This window comes from Rhizopus microsporus (assembly GCF_002708625.1).
Source record: "Rhizopus microsporus ATCC 52813 unplaced genomic scaffold scaffold_14, whole genome shotgun sequence".
Taxonomy (NCBI): Eukaryota; Fungi; Mucoromycota; class Mucoromycetes; order Mucorales; family Rhizopodaceae; genus Rhizopus; species Rhizopus microsporus.
In genome coordinates this window covers 109,478-134,230 of record NW_019671929.1, presented here as the reverse complement: position 1 = coordinate 134,230, position 24,753 = coordinate 109,478, and the positions used below count along the sequence as shown (strand labels likewise).

Below are 24,753 nucleotides of genomic sequence, written 5' to 3'. Positions count from 1 at the left end.
CTTGTTTAACTTAATCCTTTTCTTGTCATTTATTCAATTTGTATGTTTAGCATAAAAGTTATGCATTGATTCATGTATTTTTCACGTGTGTGTGGGGATCGTGTCTTGTTGCTCTTAATGACTGTGGAAAAATATTATAGGATATAACCTTAGCATTTGATTGGCTGAATAAAATATTAATGAAAATATAGTTGGGGAGAGTTAAGCAGTTGAAAATCCGCTTAATCATTTACCGAGAGTTTTTATTTCTCTCTGAAAACATTCAATGATGGATAGTTTACCTCCCAATAAGGCTCTATTCAGGATTGCAAGTATTGATGACGAAATCATCCATCTTATTTTATTTCCTTGTACTCGAATAAGTTATTATTACTTTATAGTTGTATTTACAAAAATAATCAGAAAACAAGACAATCAGACTTTGTGTGACTCTACCAGCCAAAACCCTGTGCTTGTTGCTGCTGTGTTTGTTGATCTTCTTTAAATGCAACTAAACCAATCAAGATACCGGCAATAAAGAAGACCAAGCTGATCAAGAACCAAAATACACCCCATACTCTACTTGACATACATGATCCACACACCTGAGCAAACTTTGCAGCGTCAGACTCGTGCAATTTTCTAAACACCAAATCATCCAAAATATCCCACAGACAATAAAGACATGACATCACACCAACAAATAATACAAAATACTTTAGCCCTGCGCCGTGTGCCAGCCACCAGAGAAAGACCATCACACCGATAAACAAGAGACCAATACCTCGCGTCAGCCAATTCTTAGCCCACCATAAAGTAAATAATAAACAAACACCTAAAATGATGGAGGCTATCTTGGAAGCAAGTATATTAAATCCACACGCCACAAGAACAGCTCCAATGAGAGATGAGCCTAGATACCCTGCTGGTAATGTACACATGGGTATACCTCCTCTCTTTTTCATACAGGGAGATAGAGATGTTATTGATGGCTTAGCTTTCTCTCCTTTTATGTATAAACTTACCATACGAGTGACACCTCCTTCATCTGGATCTATTTCAATTGCCTCTATTTTAGCACAGGTCAAACAACCTATGAAAGCATGCGAAAATTCATGTAGACCAACAGTAAGCAACTAATAGATATAAATATTATTGTCAACGTCTTTTTTTTTCTAGTTACTTTAAATGGTGACAAGACAATCTTGGCTATGGGCATATTCCATAATACTAAAATAGCAGCTGTATAAACTCCAATGATGATTAGTGTTATTTTCTGATCTTGTGTTGGTGTAAGACTATTGACAGCTGAATCGGCAACTGCTTGTCTTGCTATCAGGTAACGTTCATAACTATTATAGGCTAATGGTGGCATAGTTGTCTATTGTGTGATGTATAATTATGTACAATAATAATTTTAAACAAAGAAAAAGAAAGAAAAGAATATAAAAACAAAAGTGTTTCTATATTTAAACAATAAATTGCGCACTAGATTTATTTTGGCGTACCTGAAGTTCTTGGCTTCTTTAATTTCTAAATAAGGAAAATGTAACGGACCATGAAATATGTTTACAAATTTCCTTTTTTGAAAAACGCTGGAGTTGACAAAGGAAAAGCAAAGTGATAAACTTGATACCTGTACAGGAAGATGGCTACGTTTATAGACTGACAAGACCATTGTTTGAAAGCATACTCTTTGATAATCTTTATTAGAATAAGATACTACCTGTCTATTGTTGGTGACATCATCTGCGACTTGGATTTCTGAGAATACGAACTGAAGCATCAGAGAGAGCGCGGCAACTTGAAAAACTGGAAAGCATGGTGCTCTTTTTTTCTTTTTCTTTTTTTTTTTTACTTGTTGTACACACTGATCTTGCATAAAAAATTATTCTAGCTGATAGCTGATAACATTCAACAACGACGACGACAGCGCAGCATATCGTCTACTGTTGATATAGGCGTATGATAGAATTGCTGAAAGAAGAATATGAAATAAAGAAGTTTAAGCACGCTTACACTATAGGAAAAGAGGAAAATACATTTCTTTCAAAGAATGTGAACATGACGGCCGATGAGGAATTCAAGATATTAGAAGGACTGGGTTATACTTCACCAGACAAAGTGTATAAAAAATAGACATTATGTGGGCTTATTCTTACAAGAAAAAGACAAGTTTATCAACAATAAATTGAACTTGGAAACGCTGAAGTCTATAGTTTTGACTATGATGTAACGAAGAATAAATTTCTTTATATAAGAACTAACTGACAACAATGTAGTACACACTAGCAAATTACACGGAAAACTCGTCTGCTGCTATTTACAAATTTCTCTGCAAGATACTAGATGACGTGTTCAAAATCCAAAGCAGATCAAAAGTAAAATATAAAACAATAAAAAGAAGTTACATTGCCTAAGAGCTATTAGATTTTAAGTTTGATCCAGACTTTGCCATTCGAGGACTGCATTATAATACAAGAAAAAAAGAGTTTAAAGGAATGATAGACTAAATATTGAGTGTAGAGATTTTAACAATGGTTGACAGATGAAGATTGATAATATGGCAAATATTCAATTGAATACCGCCCATAGTAAAACTCATCCGCATATACTGTTCATGGTTTCCTTAGATTATATATTTTATCCCTACAGTAAATATGATATAAAACATGGCACGAAGGCTTTACTCATTTATTTGCAATAAAAGGCTAGTAGAAGAAATCGTGGATAATGGGCAGATCAAGCGTATTTCTGAATAGAAGAACTATTAATTTATTCTTGTAAACCATTTTTAATCAATATGCGTATCTCTTTTGTGGGGCAAGTATTCTCGTAATGCTTGCCTTATAAACACACACCTGCTGTGACTGTTCAATCATTGTTGCTCCCCTTTGAATGCAGTACCACATTCCCTACGGTTAGAACAGCCATGTGATTATTCAATTACCCCACCTTTTTTTTTAAAGTTTACCCTTTTTTAAACACTTTACAGCAAGTCTGCAAAACACATTTGAATATCCCATACAAGAGTGTATTTATAACCTGTGGCTAAGAATTCTAATGTAACTTTGGCTTTGCTATGCGGGAAAACATATTTCATAAGCATAAACAAATCTACAATATGCACGAATGTTATTTGCTTTAGAACTTATTCGCACACTGATAGAAAAATGATAATTCCAGACAACAAATAATGATAAAAGAGGGCACACCAGAAGCAAAAAGAATGGTTATTGACCTATATTGTGTGCCAATCATTTCTGAAAAAGGTTTATTAAAGTCTCACGTGAAAGTTGATGGAATTTGAAAAAGGGACCTTTTCCGCTTTTTTCTTTCTTTCTTTTTACTGATTGTTTAAGCATACATGGATATTTATTTATCTGCTATTGATAAATACTTGAACGAGAAACAAGAAGAGTATGAAAGACAACGAGAACAAGAGATAGCCCTTGAGAACTTGTTGATCAATGCAGATCCTTGGTTAGAATCAAACTCAATGGCTGCACTTTTAGATTCACCATTACAGTTGACAGACGAAAATGTTTCAACAACTCAGTCAGATTATATCACCCCTCTAGCCTCTAGTGATCTACAACTTTTTCAAGAGCAACAGGTAACTGAACAGCCTGCCCGCAAGAGGCCTGGCAGAAAGTCAAAGCAAGTCTCTCCTGCCATACGCAAAGCTCAGAACCGTGAAGCTCAGCGTGCGTTCAGGGAACGTAGGGAACGATATGTCAATGACCTCGAAAGAACAGTACGCAAGTTGAAAGCTCAAAGACAACAAATGGCAAATGAAATGCGTCAACTCAAATCACAGCTTGAATCTAATCGAGTCGAGTTGTGGTATCTCAGGGGCGTTGTTCTCTCCCTTCATTTTATCTGTTTCATCAATCAATTGAGGATTCCAGAGCATACACCTTACCTCTCAGATTCTGAGCTATCTACGATGAAAAGAGCAACACCGAGGGCGGTTGAAAGTTACCTAAGCGCAAAGCAAAGGAATAACAAACTTTTAAAGCTTCCGACTGCCCCAAGCTTAGCCAAGAAAGACGAAGACGAAGATGACATAGAAAGAGACGAAATACCGTTGAATGATAGCAACAATATGAATGTGATATGGTTGCAACAACCTGAAAAGATGGTGATTAAACTACAAAAGGAAGAGGAGAGAGAAGAAGAGGAGGAGGTAGTCGAATCGTCGGCTCAGACAGTAAAGAACATGGAGGCTATCAACCAGATTCGTCAACACCTGACCCCTTATCAAAACGATGAGAATGAGGCTTCACTGCGTATGAAATCAACTGCTTTGCAAATGTCTGTTGACCATGATCCTCGTGTGGACATTATACCTTTCCCTATAATGCGTGACCGGATGATTCTGTTTAGAGACTTGATCGATTTCGATCACTGCTTCAGCGTTCTACTGAAATCGGCCGTCTTTCTTGGTGGTGATCCAACTCTTCATGTGAATTGGGAACTTCCAGCTGAGATCTTTAAGCATTACTGGTTCTTTTCGACAAATTATGATAGGCATAAAACAGACTACTGGCAGCTCCACAAAAATTGCTCTGTACATTCTTCATTCATACAGCCTCCGAGCATGACAAACCCATACATAAATGCTCTAACAAATGTAATTTATAAACCGTTTACAACATCACCGTCGTCAAGGCAACCCCAAGCTGGCACCATCGGTGAGTGAAAGAGTTTTTTTTTTTTTTTTTGTTTATTTGCTTATTCATCTTTTTTTTAATAGAAAATATTGCAAGAATACTAAGCAGCTCACACTAACGTTGCTGAACCCTTTACAGCCATGTATCCTGCATCATTCATTATCCAAAGTTCATACCGATTCGACACTTTTCTTCCACATAACTGCATTTCCCTATTAACATATAAAGGCGCTAAACATTTATATTCAAATGACTGTAGTTCTTTGGTTGTTTGTTGTCGAAGTAGATCTAGCAAAAGTGTGCCACTGAGAGGACCATGTACGAGGCATGCTTCAAATCAATATTAAATATTTTGTTTATGTTGTACTATTATTTGTTACCTGGATGCTTTTCTACGGATGTAGCATATTCATGATCAAAGTGGATTTTATGTGAGTTGAATGTCAATGCTGAGTATCGAAACAAGAGGATCGATGTAGGCATGATCGACATGGCAAAGTCAGGTTTCTTGTTGGCTATTTTTATACAATGTTAAACCATACACGCACACAGATACATAACTGCTATTGTTATTACTGGTGATGCCCGCTCGACTGGCATGAATCTGTTGTTCTGGATGATAGACAAGACATCGTTGTTCTCGCATGGAAAATCCAAGCTGATTGTCGATATCCTTATTGATCCAGACCATTGCCGACTGTCCTAGGCGACCCACTCTGACCTCAGCTCGATCAAGATAGGTTCTCATAGTAATCTCATCTCCGACCTTGAGCGGATTCTTAGTCTCCCATTGGAACGATGCGCCTGCCCACATCCGTTGAGAAAACGGTTTTGGAGGAAAGAATTCGCGTTCATATCCGTCCGCGGCAAGGTCCTTTTCCTGCGTTCGAGGTGGAAAGTATACATGATGCCAACCAGGTGGAAGCACTGTGCCGTGCTTGGGCCACTCAGAGCTGCTGTAGCCGACATGAGCTGTGGGCAGTGTATTGGCAAGTAGATTTAGACGTGAACCTGTGATAATGTCGTGGGTTGTAATGATCAGTTGTTTAGTCCTCGTTTGCCATTCCTCCACAAGTTGATCAAGTGTTGAATTATAGTAACGTATATGACGCAGGTTTTGAATCGCTTGTTTCCAACATGGTCTAATATTTAACATGGCAAAAAACAAAAAAAAAAGAAATACTTGTTTTTCTCTAGCTAACAAAAGGGAAAAGGTTACTATTTTTTATTTTTCATTTTTTTTTTAAAAAATAACATGTATAATGTGCGTGTTTGTGTGTATTAATCAAAAGTGGCAATTATTTACTGGCTTCCTTTGCTTCCTTCATCTCCTTGCATTTGGTTTTGTGAGAAAATCGGTAGTCGGCGACTTGACATTCACGTGAGCAGTACCAGATACTTCTGCAGGCACCACAGGCTAAAAGAGGAGTATCAGGTTTATTCTTGGCATGAGAAGCAGAACAGTAAGAGCATCGATTAGGACTAGGAGGGAATGATTCGAGAATACCAGATTCGAGAAGCTGTTGCATTTTCTGATCCACCTGCTGTTTAGGAGCATAAGAGGCAATCAATTTGGCAGCCTCAGCAGGGGTCTCGTGAGCTTCGATTGCTTCACGCTTAAGATCACTCAGACCGGTATGAGCTCCATAGAGTTCTTTGAAACGCTCTTCAGCGGCCTTAGCCTTCACATAGTAATTATGTGCCTCTGACTTCTTCTTCTTGTAGTTCAGTAGGACAGAAAGAGCATAAAGAGCATGAACGGTATCACTTGTCTCAGGATGACCCTTTTGAAGGTACAGCTTAAAGTTCTTGACGGCATTTTCACGTTCGTTCTCTAATGATAAATAGACCGAACCAAGGACAGAGTAAGCAATAGAGAAATTGGGATCTCTCTCCAAGGCTCTCTCTAAATCTTTAATACCAAGTCTAAATTTATAATTATATTAATATCATTATACGCTATCAAGTCAACCCCTAAAAGCCTTCTTTTTTTTCTTCTTCTTCTTACCTTGCCTTTCCTAAAGAAAGATGACATGAAGCACGAAGGAAAAAGACACGAGCAGGAAGGTCAGGATAGGTATCAATGGCTAATGTGAGAGTAGTGATACTAATCAATTAATATTAGTCATTTGACAACTTAGACAAAACAAAACAAAAAACTTACCAGTGCTTAAATTGTCTTCCTACTAATAAAATCCAGGCAGAGAACAAGAGACTGTCTTTGACAAAGAATCCTTCCTTTTCTTCTTCAGGAATATTCTTTAATAAAACCTTTTCATATTGTTGACCAAGAATAAGAATACGTTCAGACATGGGAGCAGCACGCTCGTCCAAAAGCCAGGCTTCGACCATAGTTTCAGATGCTGTCTTGATGTCTTCCTCATGCTTTTCCAAGATGTCGTCGTCAAGGGAGCGAGGAATAGTCATACAGAGTTCATAACCCTTACGGAATAATTCCTTTGCGTTCTTGTAATTCTTGGCATCAGGGTCTGTACACTGATCTAATTTACCACGGGCTTCCAACAGGTCATAAGGTACCAAACGTTGAGAACCTTCCAAGAAGCGGTCTTGGTATTCTTGTTCTTGAACTACCTTTTCTTCAGTATTATTGTTATTGATAGCAACCTCAGTCATTTTTTATTATATTTAAAAGAAGAAAGAAGAAAGAAAGAAAGGGGAAATATAAAGTTTAATAAAGATATGTAATCCCCGCGAGCGCGCAAACACGCCGCACACACGCACACACAAAAGCATTTATTGTAAAATATTGTCCAATAAAGATTTGACGTGGCATTAATTTACACATTTTATATGAACTGCCTTCTATTTAACAATTTACATTTACAAACGAGCTGTTTGTCCCTTTTATAAAAATCTACTCTATTTTCAGGATTATTTACATCAATAGAGTATTTTAGCCTGATTGGATGTGTTTGTCGTTCAGCGTAGAGTAGTAATTCATCTTGTGATATTTGTACTTTCCATTCGTTGGTATTCTATTAAAACATATAAATATAAGCTTATTCTATTCGTACTTGATTACCTGATGAGGCATAGGAATCACAATAACCAATTCATCATTCTTTTTTTGTATAAATTCTTTAGGTTTCCATTCTTCCTTTCTTTGCTCAAGTGCAGTACGTAGCTTGTTAAATGTAAGTTCTTTGGGTTGTTTTACCATCATGGATGGAATTGGTCCTCCCTTGTGAGACATATAAGCCGGTATCTTAAACTCTCTGCTTAAGCTGGCATTCAACTTTTGTTCGACATTCTCTATTGCAATTTCCAACACGTACAATCTATACTCCAAATCCTTTAATGTTCGCGAATATGCTCGTGTCTGGATGACTGTGTCCATAATGATGTGGCCTACATACTCAAAGCATAAGATATAATTTTGATATACATGCCAAACTTACCATCTTCATGTCTTGGCTCACTTACGTATAATGGTAGACGATAGGTTGAAGTTGGATCTCCATTCAAGGCTTTCTTTAATTCCTGTTCATCTCCAGTGTATTCAGGCCCAGGAAGGTTACAATTAAAGCAAATGTTGATATAAATTGACGTTCCAGGCTTTATATTACTCGTAGATTTTACTATCTTTGTCTTGCATACAAAGCCTACTTGAGGTTGTATTGCCATGTCTTCAAAGTCGCACTTGTTTAATTCTCGAGTCATTTGAGATGTCAGTTTCTCGTAGTCAGCAGAATTTCTAGCCACTTGCTCTGCAATAAAGCTTTTTATAAGAGCCATTTCTTCTTGATTGAGCTCATTTATATCTCTATTCAGCTTGAATACATTTGCTGTTTCTTCATTAATTTCTTCAAGTATCGCCATTTTAAAGAAAAAAAAGTAGTTTGTTTGTATATAAAAATACTTGTGTGACGTACGATCACTTAAAACTGTCCCATCGTGAGTTCGCTACCCTTCTTTTATTAATGACAGCCAAAACACGCGTTACTTTAACATTTGGATGTGCACATTATCTTTATATTAACTCAATTGATCCAAGTAATAAACTAAGGAACCTCAGGTTAGCTTAGAAAAGAGAGAGGAATAGATATGGGCGATAGGGTCTAAATACTTGTAGAACGTTAAACCCCCGAAAGAGGGAAGGTCAAAAGCAAGATTGTCCAAAAATGGGCATTACCAGTGCCGTGAGTGTACCTGATATTTCTTCCTTCTTCCTTTCTCTCTTTTTCTACTTCATCACACAATAGATTCCTAATGACCACTGACTCAGTAAGCTCAGTCAGCTCGAGACTCAATACACTTGTACAAGTAAGACCACAATTAAATGGGGGTAGATTAGCCTTTCATCATCGAAACAAGCTTCTTACTATTTGTTATTATTCTAGGAAAAGCAGTTTTACTGGTGGTTAGGACATATTTGCATTGTGTTAAATAGTGTATTCTATTTCAGTTCAGTATTATCTTTTCATGCTAATCCAGTCTATTATAAAAGAGCTTACATGGGCGCGCTATTATCCTATGCCATTGTTATTTATAATTCAATAAGAGTAAGTTTTTATACTATGTGTGTATGGTTTATTTAACTGTACATAAGCAGGCTAATAAGAAAACCTTTGATATTCATATTCTATGTGACGAGAACGTTCATTATTTTGTGATTGCATTTTACTGGTACTCAGCGCCTCCTATTGCAGGTAAGGGAGATAGATGAAGTGTTGTCCTATATTTATTCTATTCATATAGTCACCCTGATCCCATTTGTCATTTTCTCAATATTTCATATGTTAACTTATACAAGAACAAACATCATTCCATTATTTATACCCAAAAAGAAAGACATTCAAGGCTTATTTATTGAAAAGATAGATCATCAGATAAAACTTTTTACAGAAAGACAGCATATCACAGCCATCAAACTAGTTGCTTATATCGAAATTATTGTGATCTCGCTTAGGCTTATCCTTGGTATATTCATGTATACAATGACGTTTGGCTGTTTTACTTTCTTTTCTCATTACGATCTTTTAGATTCTCTACATCAATACTTTCAATCATTGTATTTATTCACTTCTTACGTTTACGGTACTATTTGTCAAACGAATCAAGAGAAGCAATGCATCAAATTTCCTATTACATGGATCAATGGTTACTTATGCCAAAAGAAAAAAGAAATACAACACAGGCTGCTGTAGCAAATATTTATTTTAATATCAAGAGATTCATGGTACGTTATGGAGGCGTCCACACTAATAAATGAGCTTATCAATAAATCCATTTCCCTTTTACCCTCCAACTCACTGCTTTTTCTCTCTCTTTCTCTCTCTTTGATACATCGTCGCTATCTTTATTAAGCTTGATTTAGTTTTTAGCTCTGGCTGATTACGTGTGTAAACATAAAAAATGGATGATGTTGCTTACATACAAATATATAAAAAGACGTTACTTACTTCTAATTGCCAGACATATATTTGTCAGAAACAAAGGATAGTTTGATATTCCATTGTGTATTTCCTTTTTTTTTTCTTTTTTCTTTATTTTAAAGAGTGCTCAACAGGAGCGAATTATCTGTCGAAGAATTGCACAGTATATTCAAACATGTTGAGCAGTAACAACTAGCTTAAAAGGCTAGAAAGAGGCTTTGTTGATGCTATTGCATATCAACCAATAGAGAGACAGAAAAAAGGCATACTTCCTAGCAACAAAAACTCATGCAACCAATTCCAACTCAGGACCGCCCTTTTTTGTCTTTTCAAGATCACAGATGTAAACAGACCAAAAAAGTATAAAAGAAGGCCATTTTTCATTCTCTCAAGCTTTTCCGGTTTGACCCAATTTTGATAGTGGCCTTTACGATGCTTGAAAAAGTAGGTAGCCTTTCTCTCAGAAGGGAGGAGGGATTAGCTTATCAAAATTTTTATAGAGTTACTTCGGTAACTCTCTTTTATTACTTCGGAAACGCTGCCCCTTGTGATTGTTGGCTACAATGCAACAGAGTGAGATATAAACTAACGTAAATGAAAAAAAAATCTTAGTGAATACTAGTAACTAAGTTATGAACTAGCTGCTATGACAACCATTGTCGTACACATTCTATAGTACAATAAGCCTTTGCTTGTAGAAAAGATAGAAAGAATTTAGGAACAAACAAACTGTTTATTATTGAGCTCTCATTTGGCATTAATCACTGACATTACCATCTTGAAATCATATGATTTTTCCAATGTGTGGTAATCTGTTTTGCTTTTCTCTTCTTCCTTCTTTGACAATAGCAGTAAAGCAAATACATAAACAGGCTAAGCTGGTATGAACTTTTTGCTAAGCTTCAACAGCAATATTTAACACGTTAATAAAGATGTTGAATATAAGAAAGGTTAGCTAATAAAATGTAAACAAACTGTAAGCAAATGCTTGAATAGTATTATTTAAATTACGAAGTTTATAGTTGGTCTGAATGACTCTTGAACCTTTGATTTCTTTAAGTTGAATAAGCTATATAAAAGATAAAATCGTATTTCAAAATCTATAATCGCTGTTTTTTACGTATGGTTATTCTTGTATGGAATAGCATATTCTTTTGTTGCACTCTATCATCACCTACACCAGATGAATGGACACACTTAAATCATCACCGAAGTGATGACCTAAGGATCCAAAAGACCAACCAAAGTGGCTTTAAAGTGGCATTATCACCATCAGAGGTTGATTCTCTTTTTAGAGATGGATATCTTGATAAAACACTATGGTCTGACTCTAAATAAGATACCAGGATAGAGCGAATATTCGAAGCAGCATTTATATCCCTTTGCCATACCTATTATTACTCATTAAAACTAATATTCTTATAATTTGCATTGCGCTTACGGTATCACAATCATTTGCAGCTGGGCACAACTTGCAATGTTTCAACTGATAAATGGCCAGAGGATAGACTTCAGATAAGGTTCATTAATAGACCTAGTATATGACTTCACGCACAATTTTACTTATTGCTGGGTTCTCTTTGTGAGCACTCCGATGTGCGATAAGCAATCCTCTTGTCATCGTTTAAACATCGTAGAATAGCATTACTCTGCCCTTGCAGACGAGCTTTTTTTTTCCTTTTGAACATAAAAAAAGTTAAAGTTATATAATGTTACAAAAGCTGTGATTTGCTTACTTACGACTGCAGACAAGCATTCGCCTTTCGTATTTGTTCTCGAGGCGCTGGTGGCATTTGGAGCAGGTTACACTCGCCCTGAACCCATCAGCAGAAATTACTAATGCCCTCTGAGCCAAAGTCTTTTGAACTTTCTGTATATAAAACGAACATTAGCCTATTCAACAAAGTGATAAAGTTGCTATACTACTCTATCTTCACAGGGATCTGAGTATACCCTGCTTTTGTTCCAGTCAAGCCTGCATCACGATAGGCGATTACCATTCGTTTGCCTCTTTTGTAACTATTCCGTTTGCTTTTTTGAATTTATTCTTTTTTTTTTCTACTCTTTGAATTTGTTTTGTGGACAAGGGTATAAGGAGCACCAACGACAGTTTGGCCCAGTACAAGATCACACATATGACTGCCTGTGATTTGCCTGCTTTGAGTAAGGCATGCCTTTGTCTCACGATGGAGATAGCCTATCATAAAATCAAAAACTCTATAAGAGACAAACGATAAGTATGACAAACAAGGTCACTCAATTACATTGTTCGGTTTCTATCGATGGTCCTCAAGTACTTCAATACTTTATTGCTATTTAGAGAATCTATGGCAGGGACCTCGTCGTATACCTGCTGTATACTATACGCCTCTCTGTTCTTTAACTCAATCTTTCTTACCCACTCGAAAGCCCGAGAGCATCCTAACGAAGCGTCAATAAAAGGTTTTTTTTTTTTTAATTAAACAGAAGATTATATAAACTAGCGTATACTTACTTATATTCAGCATTAGAAAACTTTGTTATGTTTTCCTTTGCTGTGTTCTTATCTGTGATTTGTTCAGCTGAGCGATCCGTTACAACAAATATATCCCTTAAGCCAATGTATATTGTAAGCATTACCTGATATTTTCAAAATAATGCTCATGCCTGGATCTAGACCGATTATTCTGTCGGCCATGGCTATCCCTGTAGGCTCTTTCTTCAACGGGTATAGCCCTTTGCTCCAATTGCTCAAGTTAACTCGTCTTTTCATAAAGCTCATTTCATTATCGTTTTGTGGAATTTGCTTTGTTTGAATAATTGATCAATATTTGAAGTGTTTGAAAATATTTTTTCATTACCTATTGACTTCTTTATGAACAAGATTGCCACCATATGTTTGTCTGTCTTTCATCCGTAGTCCAACCTGGGATATGGCTGACTTCCTTTAATAGATTTATAATTAAGAATGATGAATAAGTTACTACTAAAGCAACAATATAAACATATCTCGACTGGCACTGCTTCTCTTCTTCTGTATGTGGTCCAAATTAAAGGGTGTTTTCCACAGCTTTTTTTCCAAGCAACATCTCCGTAGTGATTCTCAAAGCTTGTAGGTCCTATCAATGCTTTAATACGTTGTATAACAGCGCTGTTAGTATAGCACACAGCTGGATATTACAGAATAGAAATACCCTTTTCTCTTCAAAACTATGCTACTCAATATATACTTGTTGGGGAATTTTTAGACCATTGTTGAAGCCTCTCTCGAGGACACCATGCATTGCATGAATACCGTTTAGCGGCACAAATACTATCAATGGTTGTTGTCGTTAATAATTTTTGATAATACTCATATATGACTTATGCATGTTATTGCTTGACCTAGGTATAACATGCCAAGCCTTGATATTTAATTCCGGCTTTGATGCTGCTTCTTTTAATAACTTTGCACTAATGCGTACAAGTTTTGCAGAGTTTTTTGGGCATATGTATAATCAGAAATTGATTCAGAGGCATCTTTGTTAAATACATCTTTATATATGCCAAGTATTTTGCTAGATGAGATAATTAATAGTTCGCATTTAGATACCTTTTTTACAACATACTTGTACTGCTAGTAAAGCCTTTCTAATACAGTATTGGCATCCTTGTATTCTTTATAGAGCTCGATGCTTTTAGCAGCTTTGGTTGCTAACAAATTACTGTAAGGTAACACAATATAAAAATAAGATATTAACTCACCAATGGCTCTAGCAATGAATTATTGGTTTGTACTTTCTTTAAAACCTCGAAGGAACCCTAAAAGGGCTCGAAATATGTACAAGTTCACGTTTTGCGTAAGATACAAAGAAATATCTTCAAAATAAATAAGATTACATAAATCAACTAGGTTATTTTAAATTACTTTGTATAATGAAAGAAGTACAGATGTTTGATATTGCTACATGTAAACGGTCCAAGACAGGTATTCTATATAAATATTCTATTGAAAATCGTTTGGTGTTAAAATAGTACATGTTATAATGCCTACCTTTTGTGTCAGGAGATCTTGTGGAATCAAATGCTCCAAAACAGTCATTGATATCCTTGAAGAATTTCTACGCACATTTCATTAATGATCAAGAATTAGATATAATTTTGACTTATAATTCTTCCATTATGCTTGTCTTTATCATCTGCTACTTTTCGATACAAATGAGTCCAAAACTTGGACGTCGTAATCAGCGAAAAGTCACTTCTAGAAAGCCCATTTTCAATTCATTTGCTCACTATAAAAAGACCAAAGTTCATTGCATCTACTCTCACAATTGAGAACTTCTGATACTTGTCGAAGTATTTGTTATGCATAAAAATATAGTTATTTTATATTATCCATAACAGCAAGGTGGTTGTGAATTTAGGCTTTATTCTTACACCATATTCTTTATAGCCAGTTTTAATAAAGAAAATAATTTGCATCTTCTCGAAATATGATTATCCGGAGGATTTAGAACAACATCTTTTATAGCTTTTTGTTTTTTAGGTGATGGAAGAGGGTTTGTAGAGAATGGAGCTGTTTTACTTACACAAGTTATTAGTAAATTATGTAAAATGTAGTACATATGAACACTTTACGAGGCATGTTGATAATAATAATGAAAGAGAAAAAAAAGATACGACAGCAATTTTGTTTTTTCGAATACTTTGGTCAGCTTCTTTTTTTTTTGTCAGAAAATCGATTAACTTTTATATACCTTCTTATCAAGCTGCAGTGATATATATTTAAAGCAGAATAAGCACGAGTTAGAGGTATATGGACAGAATTTGATATCCCAATGATGTTCTTACATTAGATAAAGAGAATTATATGTACAGGAACCTTAAAATGGTTTATTAAAAAAAGTGATTGTGGCAAATTATACATCAAGGATTGAAAGAAGCTAGAAGATGACCATGGGCAGGATATCTTTGGAAACCTTGTATGACTGCCATTCCACATGGAACAAGCGACTGTATTGGCTTTGCAGTAAAAGAGTGAAAGAATTGGATACCAGCTAGTCATCACCTAAGTAAAGGCGACGATGTAGGAAAGTAGCAGAGCTATATACTAGAAAGATCGACCAATTCATTCAAAAATTCAGTATATACCCAGCATTTATGTTTTATTTTTAAAACTATTACTTAGAGCACGAGCGCTTCTTTAAGTGTGCTAGAGTCTACCAAATACAAATTTTCACCAATATGGCAACGAACAACTATATTGAGAGTTGGCATAACCAATTGAAGACAACTTATTTACAAAGAAAGAGGGATAGAAGACTGGATCGATTAATATTTATCTTAGTTGATGATGCTCATACAGATTTTATGCACAACACCGCAAGGATGGCCGCCAATATTGGACGTATGAGCTCAGAAACTAGAAAGGCAAGAAAGAGAATGATTGCAGCAGGAGAGATCAATAAGCTGTCATTGGAAGATATGGCGCAGAAAGTGTATATTGATGAAGAGGCTTGTTACATTGTCAAGTCTTTCACGACGGAAGTTGTATACAATATATTAACTGAGCAAGGAATGATGACTGCGTGCAATTGCATAGCCTTTCAACTAAATAGGCGTCCTTGTAAGCATATGCATTTGGTTTATCACTTCGTTCGTAGCTGAGCGGTTTACAGCCAAGATAGCTTGTCACAGTAGTAACATAAGAAATGCTACATTGTACTAACGACATTACTTAGAAATTGACTCAAGTTTGGGAATTCATACCATGGTTGAAACAACCCTTGTCCAGAGTACTGTGGAGAATAATCATATCGAAGCAGTTACTGAAAGCTCTGATATACTTCAATCAGAAGATGGAAGTAGAACGGGTGAGTTGTTGACAAGCATCAGAAAGTCATATACATTTAACTTCTGAAAATAACAATAAACTGTTACAAATTTATAATGAGCCAAGACAGCTGTTGTCAACTAATGAAGAGATACAGCTTCCACCAAATATAAATGAATTGCCACGTCAGAGCGGGCATCTAAATAAATAGCCGAAATCAATTTGGTGAAGTGTTGTATATCTCTCTCTTTCTTTGTTTTAATTGTACCAAGATTGATATATCAACATGGCAAGCTCTTTTAAAGAAACCCACTTTTGTACTTGATGACTTATATATACATTTTTAGGCAACTCAAACTATTGAAACTAATCATGAGGACATGATTGTAAAGTATATAAAACGCGCATTTTTGCTATATAATAATATTAACATCATAACAGCATGATGCTCAACTTGATTATTACTCTCGACGCTTAGCTACTGCCTCATCTGATCACACCATCAAGATATTTAATGTCGATGGAGACAATCATACATTAACCCATACGATCACTGAGTAATTACGATAAAGAAAAAGAGAGAAAGGAGAGCTAACACTTTTAAAAAATAGCAATACAGCTCCTGTATGGCAAGTTGCTTGGGCTCATCCAAAGTTTGGCACAATCTTGGCATCTTGTGCTTACGATGGTCGTGTTCTTATATTTAAGGAACAAAATGGCACCTGGACAAAGATTCACGAAAATAACAAACACACAGCTTCAGGTATAAAATAGTTTATAAAAAAAAAAAAGAGAAATATTGATTAATAGTTATTTATCAGTAAACTCTGTTGCTTGGGCGCCTCATGAGCTTGGCGCCATTTTAGCATGCGCTTCTTCTGATGGAAAAGTATCTATTCATGAATACAAAGGTAAGTCAACAAAAGAGAAAGGGGGAAAAGTGAATGTTACAAAATGGTTAACATTTGAAAAAGATAATGGATCTTGGGAAACACAAATGATAGATGCTCACGGTATTGGATGTAATGCGGTTACTTGGGCACCAGCTGCTATCCCCGGTAGCTTAGTTCAAGCCAGTGGTGGAAATCCGAATGTAAATGTAGTTAAAAAGATTGTTTCAGCAGGTTGCGATAACTTGATTAAAATCTGGGGATACAAGTAATATAAAAGTAGCTTGACAGCAATATTTTAATATATTTTTATAGAGAAGAGACAAAATCTTGGTATGAGGAAGAAACTTTAGATGGACACTCTGACTGGGTTAGAGATGTTGCTTGGGCACCCAATGTAGGGCTTCCCAAGAGCTATTTGGCTAGCTGTTCACAGGATAAGTCGGTTTTGATATGGACTCAAGAGCATCCTAAAGCTGAATGGACTCATAAAACACTGGGTGAAAAGTTCCCTGACGTTGTCTGGCGTGTTAGCTGGTCATTATCTGGGAACGTTTTGGCTGTCTCATGCGGTGATAACAAGGTTACTTTATGGAAAGAATCTTCCAAGGGAGATTGGGAACTCCTTCAAACTGTGGAAGAAAATGCTTAAACTTTTATAAACATAACTATTGTCAATACCTTTTACTGTAACCTTTTTTCCCTGTCTTTTTTAATAAAAAGCCTTTTCCTCTCCAGTAAATCCAGAATATATCATGTATCTTGGTTGTAATTACCAGAACTTATCAAGTAATTTACTTGTAGAAACACATAGAAACAAGCATAGAAACAGACTGTGTTGATCTCTTACTTCTGTTACCATTGGCATTTCTTAATTAGGAAAATCGTAACACAAGTATTATTAGATGCTGAACAACTTTATAGAATCAATTTTGGTTTTCTAATCCACTATCCATGGCAGTTGACATACCTTATCAAAGAGTTCACAACGGCCAAAATGAGCTAAAAGGCAGTTTACTTTTCAAGTATAGACTGGCAAAGGCTTTGACAATGGGAAGTTTGATTGCTATAGTCTTGATGGCAGCTTATTCTCTATTCTATCCAAGTAAATACAGTACAATCCATATAATTGACATGCTCAAATTCTTATTGACTTTAGATGTTGTGTACGATAAGGATAATACAAATACTAGTGATCAAGATAACACCTTGCCAATCACTTTTACTCCTCAAGAAGGTCATTGTCATTTACCAAGAGAAATCCTCATAGAGCACCCTACAGACGGATCTTATGCACCACCACCTCCACACAACTCTTTATTGCGTGCTGTAAGCTATGCCTCTAATGAAGAATATCAGAATTACTGCAAAAAATATGATGAGAGTAAAGGAGGCTTTACAGACGAATGGAAATATAATGAGAATGGAGAATGTGGTAATTGGCAAGAGAAATATATCAAACTTCATCAAAGAAATATGGCATTGATGGAAAAGTACAAGAAAGGAGAATTTCCAAAGAATATCGATTTTGAAAATAGACCCAAGTTTATCTCTTATCTCTGTAAAGAAGTGCCTGTGAATAGTAACAGAGGGTGTGGTGGACTGGCAGATAGAATGGGTGGTAAGGAGTAGCATCGTTTACTAACACCGTATACAATGGCTCATTATATGCTTCTAGGTATGATCTCAACCTTTTTCTATGCTTTGCTAACTGATAGAGCATACCTACTACATTGGCATGAAATGAACCCTTTACCTTTGGAGGATGTTTGGGAGCAGCCACATATCAAATGGTCACATGATCCAAAGGAAATGGAGGATTTGTTTAGAGATGATGAAAACCCGTTACTAGGATATCAAAATGTAGATATTTTGAATAGAAAGTACGATGATCTTACGCATACCATGTTTCCTGATGGCGGAAATACCGATTTTAAAGAATTATGGAATGGGACTGTAAGGGCATATAACGCATTCTATTAGAAAACGAATTAACCTCTTTCTTTTTTATAAAGTATGTCGAAGTACGATCCAACCGTGGCTTTATCATTCGCACCTTTCAACTATCTTCAAAGTATAGAAAGCAACTAAATACTATGGGCTTAACAAAGGAAAACACGTTCAAGTGTATCACCAATTTTCTTTTTCGTCCAACCATTGGATCGCGTCGCTTCCTCAATGCTTATAAAAATTTATTTGAAATGAAAAGCATCCTTAGTATTGGTATCCAGGTCAGAACAGATGACAATGCTCTTGCCAATCCTCAGTACGATATGAATGGACTGAAGAAATGGGGACACTTTTTAAAGTGCGCAGGCGAACTGGCTGACTTCAAGAGAGAACCACACCACAAACATATTGTTTTCTTCCTAGTAACAGATTCTCATCATTTACGCGATGAATTTGTATCACTTAATGACAAGAAAGATCTGGCTAGAGAATACTTGAGCGAAAGTATTGTTCAATCCTCTAGTTTTGTCGTTACTGGATTGCCTATTGAACATATTGAACCTGAACAAGTAGCAAAGTACATTGATGTTGAGAATCCAAAGGAAGTCAACAAGGCTACAATGCAACCTGCTGTCAACAGTGCCTACATGGAAAATTGGCTTCTTGGTCTTACACAATATCGGGTTATCTCTGTACAGGGTTACGGTAAGATGGCTGCTTTTTACTCAGGAAATGACAAGACTTCGATTTCTATGCCAAAGATCGGTAGAACTCCTCCTGTTTGCTCTGTAGATTCATCATTTGTTACATTTAATTGGTTAAGCACTCAGTGGAGTTTGGGTTAAGTTTGCATACAACTGCAAGCCACGGTTGTTACTATTTCTTTTTTTTTTTTTTCATAATAAAGACATGTCTGTGGCAAATCAGATTGAACAAAGTACTTGACCTTCTTTCAATTTTTCAACAAAGTTCTCATATAGTCTTTATATGTAGTTCTTGCTGAAAAGGAGCATTTAGCAGAGGAAATATTGATTAACAAACAAGCTGTATGAAATGTCGGTTGATCATTCCAATACTGATGAACTACACCATTAGGTTATTGATTTTGACAGAAAGCGTAATTCTAATAGAGAAGCATTAACTCACATAAAAAAGACAGACGAAAAGAAACTATGGACATTCTTTGGTGACATGTTTATCAAGCTTTCAACAGATAAAACTAAAGAGTTAATACAGAAAGGTTATTGTTCTCATAAATAAGGCAGCATATTATCTAATGCATGGATAGATCAATCACTATTGGATGAAAAGATAGAAGAAGCAAGAAACAAGATGAAAGTAAACGCAGCAAAGATACAGGAAATTGAAGGCAAAAAGGACATGCATGGATTTAATTTAAGTGGAATAACAGCAACAGATTTATATAACAGCGTCAAGTAAAAATGACAAGTGGGGCTACAGTATTCGTGATCGAACCAGCTAATAAATTCTCATCCTTTAAATAATCTTTTGGAAACAGTACAATATGCCCTTGGATCTTTTCTAGCTCTTGGCATATGTCCTCCTCTGTTAGTGTAGGATCTGCTACATGTCCAGGATCATCTGGCATGAAGGCTCGATGCTGCTCATATGTGTGAATGGTATCATCAGGCACGCATCGAAACAGTTTTCGATATACTTTGGTATTTGTTGTTGCGCGCTTCATCCAAATACTTGTGTAGAATCGATCTGATAACGGATCAAGCACGGCAGCATCATGGCGCTTTAAATGACGATGTGACTTGAAGGTATCATAAAGACTATAGGTTCGACTAGCCCTATCCAACATCTTGACAGGCTCATCCGCTTCGATTTGTCTTATATCTTCTGCGTTATTGTGTGATCGAGCTAAGCTTGGATATATGGTCAAGTGGCGCGAGATGCCCAATTCATTGACCTCTCGTTCTACCGTGCCCTTTAGTAAATCTGACCACCTTTCAAAGTTTAGTAGGCCCAAATGTTCCTTCCAGAGCTGCATGCGTAGAGTGTGAGCAAATTTAGCCGCTTGATACTCTTTACCATTCATATATGATTGAACCATTTCAGTGTCTTCGACAAGCATCGCTACTTCCGAGTCTCTGTTGCCTAGCTGAGATCTATCATTGATATTGGCTTCAAATAAATGAGTCAAAGGTCATGCTTTAAAGGCGTTATATACCTGATCCCATCAATACAATCCTGTCATCTACGATCATCAGCTTGCTGTGAATATACAATATTTCGGTAACATAACTGTATCTATCATCTATGGTTGGATAACTCTTTCGTCTAGGTGGGCTAGATGACGTTTGATTTGTTGGTACTCTATTAAGGTCATCAAATGGATTTTCTGTTCTTGGTGGCACCTTTAGCTTTGCATAATTTCTTAAACTAAACCAATTGATATACTGATCTGGATCGATTCCATACTGTCTCAGCTTTTCCATGATAGAATGGCCACCTCTGGATATAGTTGTATACTGGAAATGCATCACGTTTCTATTCATATTGTTAGACATATATGTATAGTATGGCTGCATTTATTTACCTAGCAGAGTAAGCCTCACTAGATGCCAAATCACCTTCAAAAGCAGGAATTAATGGCATAATGATAAAGACGCGGAACTTTTCTCCTTTATCATGAGCTCGCTTTATACGTGAAACTAGTGCTTCAGCGATTTTGTTTCTTAGCAATTTATCTTCAGTCGTTGTGCTAACTATTTATATTATCAGCAAGAAACCAAAAGGAGATAACGAGCATGACTTACTAAAGAATTGATTTTCGATATAAATAAAGTGCTTAGCATGAGTAATGCATTCCATATACGCATTATAAATTGAATGCTATGATTACACAAGGTTACCATGACTTATTATCTGCAAGGCATCTTTACTCTTACCTCACGTTCAATATCGCTACTCCATCTTGAAGAGCTTCTCAGTAACTGCACTTTACACGTTCCCGAAAATTTGCTTTCGTCTCTTGCTGCGACGTACTCCCCCTTGGGCATCAAAAAAGGAACAGCTCGTCGATGCATACTTTTGGTAGTCTTCAAAAAGTTCCATCGTTGAATGAAATGTCTTGATATATCACGAGCAATAGGGCCAACCTATAGGATTGCAAAATAAGCCCTCTCTTATTTTAAAATAAATCCTATACTTACTACACCAAGTGTAACGTCATGCCATGGCATTCGAGGGGTGGTAGTTCTGTTGACAAGGGTTCTGTCATACTGAGCTACGTTAATAAAATCCTTGACTCTTGGATTTGAATAGTCTTGCCCAGGAAATACTTCACGGTCATGCCCTTCTGCAGGGAAATCAGAAAGAGAGTGAGCATGTGTGTCATAACGTCTAATAAATCAAGGTGTTATAACATGATTGACCTATACTATAATCCCTTTATCTAACCCAAAACATAAATCAAGTCCTCCAATAAATGCCAATCTATTATCAACCACTACAATTTTCTACAACATAATCAATGGACAATTTTCAGATAAATACCTTCTAGACGTTTACCTCATGATGTGACCAGAATAGGACAGTGTCGTTTTTACCCAAGCTATGATCCGGGTGTCTTTGTACTTGTAGAGTATGAATTATTTAAAATGATGTTTCAGTCATATTCACTTACCAATTATATTTGGATGTAAGTTTTGAAGTGTTTGCTTTGTATGTACAGAATCAATGGTTAAAGCAAGTGACATTTCTTTATAGACAACAATATAGATCTTGACGCCTTCGACTGCTTTACGCTTCAATAATCTGTCGAGCCTAAAATCTTCATTTTCTTCTGGAGGTCTTCTCAGATACTACTTTTATGATTTAATTCGTACAATTTACGTATAGTAATCATTTTGTATTTATGTTACCAGTTCGGGTGACAGCCACCAGTCAGCGATATATATTTCGACTTTGGCAGACAAAATAGCTTCAGCCACAGCATTGAAGTGATCTAAAGTAGAGAGCAAAAAAAAAGAGAATGAAAATGAGCAAAAAAGAGAAACAGAATGAATATCAAGAAAAAAGGCTGTTTATTACTTTCAGCGTCAACAAACCATTTCACTTTTGCATTATGACGAATTGGAGCAAACGATGCAAAACGATGATGATATACCCAAGGACTTTCACTCTTTACCTTTTCAATACTTTCAATCCATTGATCTATTTCTCTTTTTGTTCCTTTAATCTCTATTTCTCTTGACTGGTTACGTATCTTGATGTGATAATTTCCTAAATAAACTCGAGGTTCCAATACCTCAAAACGAAGTGAGCTGTCGAACAAGAGAACGTCTGTTGGTTCTGAGGAGGCTGCGTCTTTACTAAAGGCCATGTATGAGTCACGCAAGATGATCCATTCTGTTGTCCATCTTTTTGTGATTCTTGAGATGCAAAAGCATTTGGGTGCTACATATCGAATACGGTTCTTCAGATAGCCTTCCTTACCTTTCCATCCCATATCATGCGCAATACTGATAGCTGATAACTCAAGAAACTCACAAATGTCATAGCTTGCTGTGACGTGTGCACGTAAGAGAAGAGCTCTGAGGTAATCTGTCAAAGTAGCGCGTCGATTATAGTTGATCTGTTTGCTTTCAAAAAGGCCAATGGTCGATTTGGCTGTATCCAGCAGATTGGATAGCTGGTTTGGAAAATTGGGCGGATCAGGAACGTAGTCGTACAAGTTTGACTTGACTTTGAGTTTAAAGTGGAGTGCCATAAAATCAGCAATGTTTCGACGAATAACCCATTTGACATCGCCATATTGTAACTCTACTCGAAACACCCACTGATTGATACCATCAACATATTCAGAGTCGGTCACTGTGGCCTATGAGTTTGTTAGTATCATAAAAGAATATGTTTGTATTATTTACATAAATACACTGCAGTAATATAGGTGGCTGTATATAACAGGAGTTTAGCACAATGTGATATATATTTGCTTTTGCAAAGGCTTACTAATTTTCTTCCGTATTCATCTCTTGCAAATGCGGTAAACACAGGATCAAATGCGGGAGGATAATAAGTGGCTAAAGTGTGGGATGGGCCTAGAATAGGCTGTACTACAACTGGCTGATGACTTGTTAGGTTAGCAATAAACTTCAATTTATCGATTGTTCTGTCCCATTTGTCTTTTATTCGACCTTCTTCGGGAGGAGCGACTGCTCTATAATAATCACTGATATCTCGTCTATTTTCTTGTTGATGTTGATGTTGTTGTTCAGGAAAAGGATGGGTGAAATAATCACTAGCTTCTTTTTCAGGAGTCATTGCTTTCGAAAGGTCAGCAGCCGATGGTAACCTTTCTTCTTCTTCCCCAGGCTTGATATCAATGATACTTTTTGCAGCAGAGCTACTGTAGGCTTCATCTAGAGTCGTGTCTTCACTAGAAGCTTTACTTTTCATGAGTTCAAATGTGTCTCGATCATTGTAAACAGAGTCATCATCTCCATGGAAGTAAGCAGGTGGAATCAGAAAGGATATACGATCAAGTACACGAGTCCAAGGTCGTTCTGGTATATGACGTGGTAGTTCTTCAAACTGCTGCTGATACTGCTGTTGCTTATTATAGCGAGTAAAGTAGTCTGCTGTATCAGCTATTGGATTCGACATGGAGTAAACTAAAAAAGGAACGATGGGGGAAACAGGCAGAGAGAATATATAAAAATTACTTGGGTGATACAAGCAAATATTGCCCTCTCTTTTTTAGTCTTTTTTAACAATATTAGCATTTACCACGCTTTAATTAATAGCTTTTATCTGTACACATTATTAGAACAATGAACTGACCTAAGCCATATTTATGAGTAAAACATGAATTTATTGTAAAGAACAACTTCATACTAATTCCTTCTTTCTGGCATCAAGAGGATTTACAGTAAGAAAGCCCCCTTTTTAACGATTCAAATGCAGTAGACTTTTTGTATTTGTTGTCAAGCTATCCGTGACACTTGAAGCAAGTTACACTCATCTTGTATTTATCAACAGATGTTGCTCTAGCTCTTTGTGTGTTCAACTGCTGTGTCAAAAGCAGATTTTCGCATGTA

The 24,753-nt window shown here is 36.3% G+C and overlaps 10 protein-coding genes across 10 annotated transcripts; 5 read left to right on the top strand and 5 right to left on the bottom strand.

Moving 5' to 3' along the window:
- Positions 1-282: 282 nt before the first annotated feature.
- RHIMIDRAFT_260071 (uncharacterized protein) lies at positions 283-1,499 on the bottom strand. Its single transcript, XM_023611440.1, has 3 exons — positions 1,163-1,499; positions 1,005-1,115; positions 283-935 (listed from the first exon to the last, which is right to left on the bottom strand). Exons 1-3 carry the CDS (start codon positions 1,352-1,354, stop codon positions 432-434), a joined length of 807 nt encoding a protein of 268 aa, XP_023463907.1. The 5' UTR covers positions 1,355-1,499; the 3' UTR covers positions 283-431.
- A 442-nt stretch (positions 1,500-1,941) lies between these two features.
- On the top strand, positions 1,942-2,264 carry RHIMIDRAFT_260069 (uncharacterized protein; the record flags this gene model as incomplete). The annotated part of the gene is made up of 2 exons (XM_023611439.1): positions 1,942-2,103; positions 2,156-2,264. Coding segments are annotated over 2 exons (222 nt in total), but the record flags the coding sequence as incomplete, so codon positions are not given.
- A 1,082-nt stretch (positions 2,265-3,346) lies between these two features.
- RHIMIDRAFT_245323 (uncharacterized protein) lies at positions 3,347-4,684 on the top strand (the record flags this gene model as incomplete). Its single annotated transcript, XM_023610184.1, has 1 exon — positions 3,347-4,684. One exon carries the CDS (start codon positions 3,347-3,349, stop codon positions 4,682-4,684), a length of 1,338 nt encoding a protein of 445 aa, XP_023463905.1.
- Positions 4,685-4,764: 80 nt separating this feature from the next.
- Positions 4,765-5,811, bottom strand: RHIMIDRAFT_239675 (uncharacterized protein; the record flags this gene model as incomplete). Its single annotated transcript, XM_023609213.1, has 3 exons — positions 4,765-4,985; positions 5,036-5,170; positions 5,232-5,811. 3 exons carry the CDS (start codon positions 5,809-5,811, stop codon positions 4,765-4,767), a joined length of 936 nt encoding a protein of 311 aa, XP_023463904.1.
- Positions 5,812-5,953: 142 nt separating this feature from the next.
- RHIMIDRAFT_245321 (uncharacterized protein) lies at positions 5,954-7,289 on the bottom strand (the record flags this gene model as incomplete). The annotated part of the gene is made up of 3 exons (XM_023610183.1): positions 5,954-6,581; positions 6,664-6,762; positions 6,820-7,289. The coding sequence occupies 3 exons, from the start codon at positions 7,287-7,289 to the stop codon at positions 5,954-5,956; spliced, it is 1,197 nt and encodes a 398-aa protein (XP_023463903.1).
- Positions 7,290-7,462: 173 nt separating this feature from the next.
- Positions 7,463-8,495, bottom strand: RHIMIDRAFT_245320 (uncharacterized protein; the record flags this gene model as incomplete). The annotated part of the gene is made up of 3 exons (XM_023610182.1): positions 7,463-7,651; positions 7,699-8,024; positions 8,075-8,495. 3 exons carry the CDS (start codon positions 8,493-8,495, stop codon positions 7,463-7,465), a joined length of 936 nt encoding a protein of 311 aa, XP_023463902.1.
- A 6,758-nt stretch (positions 8,496-15,253) lies between these two features.
- On the top strand, positions 15,254-15,676 carry RHIMIDRAFT_245318 (uncharacterized protein; the record flags this gene model as incomplete). The annotated part of the gene is made up of 1 exon (XM_023610181.1): positions 15,254-15,676. One exon carries the CDS (start codon positions 15,254-15,256, stop codon positions 15,674-15,676), a length of 423 nt encoding a protein of 140 aa, XP_023463901.1.
- Positions 15,677-16,047: 371 nt separating this feature from the next.
- Positions 16,048-17,674, top strand: RHIMIDRAFT_228898 (WD40 repeat-like protein). Its single transcript, XM_023607631.1, has 7 exons — positions 16,048-16,131; positions 16,190-16,228; positions 16,284-16,399; positions 16,454-16,605; positions 16,664-16,753; positions 16,817-17,000; positions 17,048-17,674. Exons 1-7 carry the CDS (start codon positions 16,129-16,131, stop codon positions 17,382-17,384), a joined length of 921 nt encoding a protein of 306 aa, XP_023463900.1. The 5' UTR covers positions 16,048-16,128; the 3' UTR covers positions 17,385-17,674.
- A 12-nt stretch (positions 17,675-17,686) lies between these two features.
- Positions 17,687-19,527, top strand: RHIMIDRAFT_245316 (uncharacterized protein; the record flags this gene model as incomplete). The annotated part of the gene is made up of 3 exons (XM_023610180.1): positions 17,687-18,353; positions 18,411-18,688; positions 18,748-19,527. The coding sequence occupies 3 exons, from the start codon at positions 17,687-17,689 to the stop codon at positions 19,525-19,527; spliced, it is 1,725 nt and encodes a 574-aa protein (XP_023463899.1).
- A 92-nt stretch (positions 19,528-19,619) lies between these two features.
- RHIMIDRAFT_260008 (phospholipase D/nuclease) lies at positions 19,620-24,365 on the bottom strand. Its single transcript, XM_023611438.1, has 15 exons — positions 23,666-24,365; positions 23,581-23,607; positions 22,745-23,534; positions 22,576-22,658; positions 22,338-22,515; positions 22,223-22,287; positions 22,112-22,170; positions 21,865-22,054; positions 21,601-21,810; positions 21,469-21,544; positions 21,249-21,417; positions 20,880-21,199; positions 19,980-20,833; positions 19,780-19,931; positions 19,620-19,730 (listed from the first exon to the last, which is right to left on the bottom strand). The coding sequence occupies exons 1-13, from the start codon at positions 24,317-24,319 to the stop codon at positions 20,115-20,117; spliced, it is 3,540 nt and encodes a 1,179-aa protein (XP_023463898.1). The 5' UTR covers positions 24,320-24,365; the 3' UTR covers positions 19,620-19,730; positions 19,780-19,931; positions 19,980-20,114.
- Positions 24,366-24,753: the final 388 nt, after the last annotated feature.